The sequence below is a fragment of the Myotis daubentonii genome, chromosome 5, assembly GCF_963259705.1.
Source record: "Myotis daubentonii chromosome 5, mMyoDau2.1, whole genome shotgun sequence".
Taxonomy (NCBI): Eukaryota; Metazoa; Chordata; class Mammalia; order Chiroptera; family Vespertilionidae; genus Myotis; species Myotis daubentonii.
In genome coordinates this window covers 14,313,454-14,324,566 of record NC_081844.1, presented here as the reverse complement: position 1 = coordinate 14,324,566, position 11,113 = coordinate 14,313,454, and the positions used below count along the sequence as shown (strand labels likewise).

Below are 11,113 nucleotides of genomic sequence, written 5' to 3'. Positions count from 1 at the left end.
TCTCAGAAATTACAGGGATTACTCAACTGGAACACAGGTTCAAAGCAGGAATGACCTTACCTACATCCATATCATAATAAATACACACATTTATCAAGACACATCTAAGCTGTTCTCTCATGGTGGCTCATTGGGCGGTGGTAATATATTGGAAACACACTACTTTTGAGTGGGGACACTGGGGAGAAGAAAAGGTAAACCATAGCTCATGACAAAGTAATCTTGGAACTGGGAGCCAGTCAGAACTTCCGCCTGCTTGTGCCATTGTTGCGGGACCACAGCTTCAAGGTTGTGCAACACCTTCAGTAAATACTTCCTGAAGCAGAGAGGAGAATGAGCCTGGGAGTCGCACTCGGTTTCACTTGAGAGGTGGCAGTGAAAGACCGAGCAGTGCACTTCTGTTTGAGTGAGAAGGACAGACACCACACGCCAGGGGTCGGCCAGGATGTTGCCAGGGCTTCTCCTGGTGGCCACGTTCTCTCTCTCTTCAGTTCCAGGTAGGTGTTTACCTTTTCTTTAGGTTATTTTAAATACATCAGTGAGCTGCTTGCTTTTTATCTTCTCCAAATATATTTGTTTAATAAATTATACTAACTAGTTGGGCAGATTTTAATCTATTTTTGGAGAAGGCAGGTGACTGATGTAAAAACTCAATGTAAATGAGAGGCAAAGAGGTGTCCTTAATCAATATTTACATATATGTTCTGAGAACATGGGAATCAAATGGAAGGTTTCATTCAGCATAATTAACATAATGAATGTGATCTTCAAGTCAAAAGGTGAAATTCATCAAAACCCACCTTGTCCTTTTTAGAGCAGTGCCATGGCTTTGGAAAGTATTTTCTATTATTATTGGGACGAGTTGGCTTGTCCTGTTCCTTTTGAGCTCGCATTTTTAGTTCTTTCATTTATGGTGATAATAAATATGACTAATTAGAAATAAATACTTGACCAATTTCATTTTATAAAGCAGTGTTATATTACTTGATCAAAATAATGCTGTTGCTAAACCGAACTTGATCACTTACTTCTATTTTGCTGGTATATCAAGCATTTACAAACTTAAAAGTAGAGGAATTCTACTTCCTAGTAACACATAATGTCTACTATCTCTGTCCATTGCTCATACATTCTTCTATTAGATTTTGGTTAAATTAGATTGGCTAACACATTTCCTTAGCTTATGTATGTTTCTAGAGCTTAGGGAAGCACATTAGCTTTAGTACCTGGGAATCCTTCCTTGGTCAGACTTCTCTTGGGTATAAGCATGCTTACTGGGACCCAGGAATGGGAACAAATTATCAATCAGAAGTACGGGATTGGGCAGAAGTGGTCTTCTTCCCCTTGCACTCACTCTGTACTTTGTCACTAAACGTGATTTTTCATTTCCCCCTGGTTTCTGATTTGTTTTCCAGATTTTTGAAAGTTTTACTTAGTATCTTTAATAGAGAACTATGCTAGGCATTTAAGTTATTGGCTTAAAATTTCTACTTTTTTGAGTCAAACTTAATAAAAATATTCTTTCCCTACAGTCTCCAAAAATACTGTCACTACAAACTCTTTGGAAGCCTTTGTTTGCGTGAAACATAAGAATTGCTTGGGTACTAGCTTTTTCCCACAGCAGAAAGATCAAGCTGTATCCATAAACAGAATCACATAACTAACACTGGAGTTTAGCCATATTTCAGCCTTTTCAGGGAAGTTGGGTGTACACACTGACTCTGCTCCCCCTGTGTCTGCGTTCACTACATGGCCCCCAGAGATGCAATTCCCTTAGAAGTCATGCTTAAAAGCGTGGCATCTCTGAGTACTTGGCGGTGAAGACAGAGGTTCTTGTGAGAATGAGGAGACAGACAGAAAGCTGCCCACCTCGTTTTCCATCGGGAACAGAATTCTGCCCCACTTGTTATTACCTGCCATCTTGTATTTTCAAGACTGTCTCCCCCGTAGTAAAATACTCTAATATTTTTTCCAATAAGTTGATTTCCCAGCCAGAATGCAAGAAGTAAAGCAGTTCTATTTCCCTATCTCTTCTGTTATTTTGTTTCTTTGTTCACATCATCCACAGAATAAATAGGTGTTGCTCAGACACTGACATTTATCTAGTTCTCATATAATGAAATAAAAGAAGGGGGTAAAATCAGGGCAACTGTTTGTAATGAGCTTAGTAATTTCCTGAGAAAAACAACTTATAGAATTGCATCACAGGAAAAAACACACACAAATAATTAAAAGGATGTGCCAGGTGCTTGGGAGTGAAGAACTAAATGCATTGACAAAGGAAAATGGTCTTTACTATCTTCCAGCAGATTACCCAGGGGGATAAGTACTTCTGAAATTATTTTATTTCCAATTAGAGATTCTTTCTTGTCTTCATAAGGTGACCAGAAGACCCTAAAGAGTACATATAATTTCATCTTCATAGCCAAATGATAGACTTAAGATGTTTTTTTTTTCCCCCTCAGTGTTCATGCTCACTTTTCCTACATGAAGTTTAAAATTACCAGATGGGTTGAGGGAGTTCAGACAACCCCAAACTTAAGTCAGTGTCAGGCATGAACCCTGATCAGGACTTCATGTCATGTGCTCAATTTGGGAAGACAATGCTTTAAGCAGTTTTGAATACATATGAAAATGGCATTATGTACAAATGTGCTAAAATCCAAAGTGGCCCAAAACATATTAAAATATAAATAGCAATCCAGACCAATGTCTGTTACATTAATCTTGTCAACAGAATTAATTTTTAACTTTTTTTTTAATATATATTTTATTGATTTTTTACAAAGAGGAAGGGAGAGAGATAGAGAATCAGAAACATCGATGAGAGAGAAACATCGATAAGCCACCTCCTGCACATCCCCCACCGGGGATGTGCCCGCAACCCAGGCACATGCCCTTGACCGGAATCGAACCTGGGACCCTTCAGTCCGCAGGCCGACGCTCTAGCCACTGAGCCAAACCGGTTTCGGCTAATTTTTAACTTTTTAACATAAAAGAATTATTGAATCTAAACCAAACTAAGAGATTTCTTTTTGTTGATCTAGTTTTGCTAGTCAAAATTAATCTCGTACGTGAGTCCTGTGGGAAAGAGAAAGCAAGTATTGCAATGAATGAGTAGAAACATACTGTGCTACAGCTCAAATTTGTGTAATCCCTGGATGGCAGTTAGTTGTGTTTGTTCCACAGGCTTCAAAATAATAAGCCTGTGTAATTCTGCTGAGTGGAGGCTTAACTATCTCTATCACCTTACGATGAAAGAGCCATAAAATATGAAGGTCTGCTGCATCTCCTAGCTGCTGTGTAATTCATTACATCTCAAGTCACACTCGTCCCAGGGCCTTCTGGGTTTCAGAAAATCAAGTGCCATTAAGGGAAATTCTATCTGCTTTTTGAGAGAATGTACGATGTTGCAAGAGTTTGGGAAGAGCTAGAAATCATTCATTTCAAACTGAAGAAAGTGAGAGGTTGCCGAAGACCTTTCAATACATTCTGGTTTATTTATTGATTTATTTTGCTTGCCATTGGAAAGTGATCTGCCGTCAAAAAAATAGTTGAAAATAAATTTCTCCACTATTTTACATATTTCAACTCCATATTTGAATCAGCTGGTAATTTCGAATTTCACCAAACCCTAGAATTTAGATACTAATTAGAAGCATACTGATTAGATACTAATCAGTGTGTATTAAAGAAAACTTGTGTTGGTCAGATCAGCCTGTTCCTTACTCACCACTTCTGAACGGAGAATGTGCATGTGTATTACTTTATGCATTTATGAAAAGAATTATTTGGGTAGGTATTATTTTATGACCCGAGGGCAGCTTGGATAATATTTCCTGTCAGAATGATGTGTATTACGGATGAAAATGATTTTTCATATAGCGTTTTAGAAAGAGTTACTCTGTTTGCAACATTGGTGAATATGTGGCTTCAAGAGCTCTGTATTAATGGGACTAACTGCACTGATTGGACACAAGCCACCCGCCAGCACGCATGCCTCTTGGTATGCTTGTTTGGTATCAGAGTTACAGGGGGCTGTGGAGAATTGTGCCGATACCATTAGTTACTTTCTGGCAGGAGTAGTTTTCTTACCTCTTAACATCATGCTATTTTGAAATAAGTGTGATAATTACCAAAATGTTCACTTAATGAAAAGACAATGATTGATTAGATGTTTATTCAGGCTTTTGGACTTCTGTTATGAAAGCTGTTTATAACCAATGTGTGTTTTTTTTTTACCCAAAATTAATTAAATAGAAATAAAAGAGGGCCAGTGATTACCTGTGAAACAGCAACAAGTAATTTGAGGGAACCTCAGATGTGGTTCTGGAAGTGTGACTATGTGGCCAGACTTATTTTATCAACTGATTAGAAGTTTATTCAAATGAGCATTGCCTCTTTGAAGAGATTATAGGGGATTCTGTATGTATTTGCATGAAATTGTAGACTCCTTGAAATGGCCAGAGATCACTTAACCTATCCTCTCTTTTCAAATAATTACAAAACCAAACTAAACCCAAAGTTAAGGCATTCTACTATTGATGCCACAGCTTTAAGTGCCTTTGAAATCTTGCTAAGAGTAAATCTCAGGCCACTGAATGAAAAACCGTTTCATCATTTTAACACCTCATTTTTGACACAATGAATTTGCAGATAATTTTATCACTTTTTCTATCTTTTAAAGTTAGATGTACATGGCTCCTGAGTGATCAAATGAAATAAAAACATCCTAAAATAATAAAAGAAAATTGACATCACCAGGAATTTTAAAAATGTATGCTTTAGTTTTTAAAGAAATTTTTTAAAAATAAATCTTTATTCTTGGAACGTATTGGGATAAGTGTACAGTCATTCAAGGTGACTAACAAAAATCCTCAGTCCTATTTGTTAAAAGATCAACCAGGGTAACATAAATTTGTGTTATCATAGGACATAGGCTTGAGTAGTGTAATGAGGTAAGGTTACCTTTAGAGAGCCTCCGGCTCCACACAGACAACTAAAGCCCCTCTAGTCCTGGTGTCAGTCAGCCGCTGGGTCGGGCCCTGGTTCCTCCTGCATCTACATTCCGTGTGGACCTGCAGCCTCTTCAGCGACCAGAGAGCAGATCTGCTGACATTTCCTTAGGCTCCACTCTGCACAGAACAGGGACAGGACCATGTGGATAAATCTATAATAAAAGTGTAATCTGCTAATCAGACTGGGCAGCCGAACGACCTTCCGGATATCCTTCCGGACGATCTTCTGGACAAAGCCGGGGCTGTGAAGGCTGAGGCAAGCCATTGCGGCTGCGAGGGCCGAGCCCCTTGCACAGATTTTGTGTATTGGGTCTCTAGTACAATAAAAGGAAATAGAAATTCCAGTGTTAGCTTTGGAAGAACTGAATATCTCTCAAAAATAACTTCTAGATTCAATGTTGAGGTGAGATTTCAAGATGCAGAAAGGAGGTTAAATGAGATAACTTTTCAATTCTCTTTTAAGGTAATAGCAGGCTCAGACATTTCCTTCCAGGCCAGTAATAGTGTTCTGTCTGTGTCTCTAATTTTTTAAAAATATTTTTTCATGTGTTGTATGCAAAAATGAAGGTGTATCTGTGCTGCAAAGAGCCTGCCCATTCCATGGCGCTGATATTGGAGCCTTTTCTTACTTTGTTTCTTTCAATAATGTAAAGCATTTGCTTTTGGGAAACCCAAGGAAAATATCTTAGAGTCTGAAATGACACACATTAGTTATTTCATTTTTCTAACACTGTAGTTTTGAGAGTGCTTCAATTCTACCATTCTGACACTGATTTAGCTTCTTAGAGGGTTCATTTGGCTTCTGCCTTCCTTGACTAGCTTTTGTCTATAGTATAGAGTAGACTCTATACTGTTTGCTCTATTCTTCTGCGGGGATCCAAGATAGCAAAGAGAAGTGGAAAAACTTAAAAAAATATTCTCAGTGGGGAAATATTTAAAGGGATAAGTTAAAGTAAAGATTTGAAAGGAAGAGTGAGTCTCTGATTTTGTGGATCTCTTTTGGTGTCTGCACTTTAATAACTCTCTGACATAACTCAAAGTCTCGGTGGGAGATACCATTCACCAGAAATGCATTAAAGATGACCATTTCCGACAAGTCTATTAGTTCTTATTAGTTAAACCTTCTCTTACTTTTTTTTCAGTAAATGCTATAAGAGAACTCCGTGGAGTAAAGAAGTATGAAGTGGTTTACCCCAAAAGACTTCATCCACTGTATAAACGAGAGGTCAAGAAGCCACATCAACAGGTACAGCTTTTGATTTAACAGAGACCAAAAAATCTTGAATTTATATATATATATACAAAATACACATACATACAATATATAAATGCACACGGTATACATAGAAATATATAATTATATTTAATATACAAATACATATATACATATGTACACATTTGTATTTGATTTTTTGACCTGTTATACTTATTAATCTTTAAAATAATGTAATATTCTACCTTATTTTTCAGATTAAGGTTCTCATGGTTAAATTAAACTGTCCAAGGTTACAGAGACAGGAAAATTTAACATTCTTATGGTCATATATAATTTATTCTGTGTACTCACAAAGAAATTTGATACAATTTGTTATCTCTCTATTTATGCATACACATATAAACAAAATCATGAACTTTAAAACTGATGCAGAAAATAAAGTATTGTGGATAAATGCATGCATATATGCATACCAAGATTAATTACTGTAATTAAACATGACATTTTCCTCTGTCCTTTCCAAAAAGGCAGCTATTAAAGTCTGTATAATTCTTACTAATTAATGGAATCACACATTCTCAGTCAAAAGAGGAAAGCTACAACATAATGATTCATTCAACAATAATTTTCTAATTCCCTACACCTGGAACTCTTTTGTGGGGCATCAGGAAAGCCCAGATATATGAGACATAAATAATAACTTGCATCCTCTATTGTGAGATGGAAGCTCATATTCCCCCCCTTGATAATGCCAGATACCTTTCTTCACTGAATATTTGGAGAACAATTTGAGTACATGTCCAGTGTTTTTCATCACAGTTCTATAGCGAGTTCCTCATAACTATAAAAATAAATTTAAGCTTCCGAATAATCTATCTTGATGAAAAACAATAATGAAAGTTATTGGCACATACTAGATGTTCAACCAATTTGTTAAATGATTGAGTAGATGAATGCAATGCGCTTGATATTTACTGCAAATACATATTTATCTAGTCAGCGGTTCTGTTAACTGGCAGTATGAAACTGGTTTCCTGATCCCTAGGGAAAGTGCAAAGTATCAGAATTAGAGGGCCTGTTTGTGTTCATGTCTTAGCTTTGTTAATCTTCCCTGTGTAAATTTAGGCACACAGGAACTTCAAATTCTTTGTGTGAAAGTGAGATGACAACAACCGTAGGGCTTATCTCATATGGCTATTTCGAGGTAATTACACAAAAATCAAAGCAGGATGCAATAATTAATTCCCTGTTTATGCTATGATGTTATCCTATGTAACCTATCATATTCTACTTCATATGACCAACTTTTAAGGCATTTTATATTTAATGCTATGGCTTATTAAGCCATTTTGTTATCTTCCAGCTTCTCAGCATAACTTCCTTTTTAGTCTCCCTGGGTATCCTGAAGGCCTTCCTTAAAAATATGCGTGCATCGCTTGTATGCCCTTTCTTATGGAGTTCTTGAATTAAAGTTTTTAAATTAAAATTTTAAATCCTCACCTTAGAATATAGGAGAGGGAGAGGGAGAGGGAGAGGGGGAGGGGGAGGGGGAGGAGGAGGGGGGGAGGGGAGGGGGAGAGGAGGGGGAGGGGGGAGGGGGAGAGGGAGATGTCCTCGACCGGGTATTGAACCCATTCAAGTCTGTATGCTGACCTGGAATTGAACCAGTAACCTTTCGATGCGTGGAACTATGCTCAACCAACTCAGCCCCTCTGGCCAGGCCATCTTACATTCTTTGTGACAGATAGATCCCTTTTCTAAACGCACACTTTAGTCATGGTCAGTGTTATACCATTTGGCTCTGGATTTTTTTTTCTGTCTCTTATTTTAGTGGTGATGTGTGTAGTATGTGTGTTTCTAGGAGAGTGTATGTATTTGTCTTCTGGTTTGAAACTGCCCAGGTCAACAAGAAAAGTGTTTTCTATGTCTTTGGCATGTGTCTGTCCCCCTTTCACCCTCATCTCTCACTCCCTGTCTTGTAGATTTAGTAAATAAAAATACGGAATATCCACTTAAATGTGAATGTCAGATAAACCATTCATGCTTTTTTACTATAAATATTCTCCATTATATGGGGCATCCTGATATTGAAACGTCATTCACCGTTTATCAGCATCTTTATTTCACTGGTGTCCTGTATTGTATCTGGCAGTCATACCACATGGCTTTTGTCATCTCCCTGTGAAGATCTAGAAACATACCAGAGATGTCTCTCTGGGATTCCAGCCCTTGTCCCCTCTAAAATATAAGACCCCAAGCTGCTGCATGTCTGATATTTCAATCCTGCCCTGTCAGGGTTGCTGATTTCTGCCATATCACACTTGTCTACTAAACATGTCTAGAAAAGCTAGTGGCATCTGATCTGCCATGCAGGCACATTCTTTTCCCTAATATAGAATACTAGAGGCCTGGTGCACAAAAATTTGTGCACTCGGGGGGGAGGAGGGGGTCCCTCAGCCCGGCCTGTGCCCTCTCGCAGTCTGGGACCCCTCGGGAGATAACGACCTGCTGGCTTAGGCCTTCTCCCGGGTGGCAGAGAGCAGGCCCAATCCCTAGGTGCAGCCCCTGGTCGGGCTCAGAGCAGGGCCGATTGGGGAGTTGGGGCACCACCCCGTCATGCACAGAGCAGGGAGATTAGGAGGTTGTGATGCCACCCTCAGTCACGATCAGGGTAGGGCCGATTGGGGGGTTGGGGCACTGTCCCCTGTCACACTCAAGGCAGGGTCGATGGGGAGGTTGCGGCGCCACCCCCTGTCACTCACAGAGCAGGGCCCATCAGGGGGATTGGGGCTCTGTACCCTGTCACGCACAGAGCAGCGCCAATCAGGGGGTTGGGGCGCTGCCCCCTGTCACGCACAGAGTAGGGGCTATAGGGGAGTTGGGGCACCGCCCCCTGTCACACACAGAGCAGGGCCGATCAGGGGGTTGGGGCGCCGCCACTCTCACACTCAGGGCAGGGCCGATGGGGAGGTTATGGCTCTAACCCATCACACACAGAGCAGGGCCCGTGGGGGGGGGGGGTTGGGGAGCTCCCCCCTATCAGGCACAGAGCAGGGCTGCTCAGGGGGTTGGGGCGCCTTCCCCTATCAGGAACAGAGCAGGATGGATAGGGAGGTTGTGGCCCCTGTCACACACAGAGCTGCAGGGCGATCAGGGGGTTTGGGTGCTGCCCCCTGTCATGCTGATCCCATTGCCGGGAGGCATATTACCCTTTTACTACATAGGGTAGAGGCCTGGTGCATGGGTGGGGCCTGCTGGTTTTCCCTGAAGGGTGTCCTGGATCAGGGTGGGGGTCCCCACTGCTGTGCCTGGCCAGCCTGGGTGAGGGGATGATGGCTGTTTGCAGCTGGTCACACACCATTCAGGGTAGGGGTCCCCACTGGGGTGCCTGGCCAGTCTGGGTGAGGGGCTGAGGGCTGTTTTCAGGCTGGGGGTGACTGAAGTTCCCAACCGCTCCCTTTTTTCTTTTTCTTTCTCTTTATTCTGGGCCAGCTTTAGCTTGATGCTTGGCTCCAGCTCTTAGGCCTCCGCTGCTGAAAGTAGGTTTCTGGCCTTTGCATACAATGTTGTGAATCTGCTGGCTGAAGTCCGGCGGTATTTGTTACAATGTTTGAAACTGCAGGCCCAGAGGCCTGCAGCCGCAGGCGGGGAACGTTGGTTTCCTCCGTCACTGAGGCAAGCAAGCCTCATGTTAGTTTCAAGCTGCCTGGCTGCCGGCCGCCATCTTGGCTGACAGTTAATTTGCATATCTCGCTGATTAGCCAATGAAAAGGGTAGCGGTCGTACACCAATTACCATGTTTCTCTTTTATTAGTGTAGATTCTCTTTTTGCTCAAGTACAGATATGACTAATAAAAATACTGCCATCGATATAAGCCAAGGTCTTGGAGGTTATTCTTGTGGATTCTGTATTGAGACTATTGGTCTTTCTTGTGCAAAGAACTGATGAGCAATTACTTGAAACATCCAGAATTCATAATGTATGTGACCAAGGGGATCTCTGCATCCCATCGATGCCCCCTAGGTCTCAGGCTAGATTGACCATGTCTCATGTACTTATTATTATAAAACTGTGTCTTCTACTGGACCAGAGACTCAGGCACCAGTGTTACCTTTCAGCTGTGCCTGAAGCTTGGCTCCATTTTCCTAAGTTTATCATGACTGACTATATAACTTACAGTTTGAGTTGGAATAAAATAATCCTTTGAAAACTTTCTGGAGGGGCCACTAAACATCAGGATAGAACCTTGAATGTTTTATTCATGATTATAGATTATATTTATTATTGTATTTTATATACACAGCATAGGGAAACTAAGTATTTGAATAAATGAACAAGTAAATAAGTAGACAGATGGACAAATGAATAAAGGAGTGTAACTGGAGTACGTTGCCCAAACAGCTGCATAAACATTTACTCAACAGATAATTAACCAAAGTCCCTGATATTGGGAACTTACATTCAAAAGGTGGTCACTATTCTTCCTAGAATTCAGCCTCCGGCTCACACACTTCCTAGAGGCCAAAACTGTCTTGCTTTTGGCTCATGCCATAAAATAAAATATCTGGCAGCATAATGCTTCCTCTTATTAGGAACAATTTTAGACCTTAGCTAGGTCCACCTGGGTTTGTAGAAGTCTCAGATTTTCTGTATGTTGTGGCAAGGCGTGAATTGAGGTCTTCCCTGGAACCTGTAGGGTTTCTTTTGCTAGGTCATGTGTGCCCATGAGCATCATCTTGATCTCACAGATCTACACATCTGCTCATATTTTGAATCATCCAGGACTATGGCCATCTTAGTGCACACTCTAAACCTTAGCCATGGCATTTTTTCTGGAGAAAATTTAGACACACACACACACACACACACACACATTTA

At 40.6% G+C, this 11,113-nt stretch overlaps 1 protein-coding gene across 1 annotated transcript in view; it reads left to right on the top strand.

The window, feature by feature from the left end:
* The first annotated feature begins 206 nt into the window (after positions 1 to 206).
* The window catches only part of ADAM28 (ADAM metallopeptidase domain 28), a 55,851-nt gene continuing 44,944 nt past the window's right edge, over positions 207 to 11,113 (top strand). The window contains exons 1-2 of the mRNA XM_059695958.1: positions 207 to 497; positions 6,161 to 6,264. Of these exons, the coding sequence (XP_059551941.1) occupies positions 446 to 497; positions 6,161 to 6,264 (156 nt within the window). The 5' untranslated portion in view covers positions 207 to 445. The remainder of the gene's footprint in view (positions 498 to 6,160; positions 6,265 to 11,113) is intronic.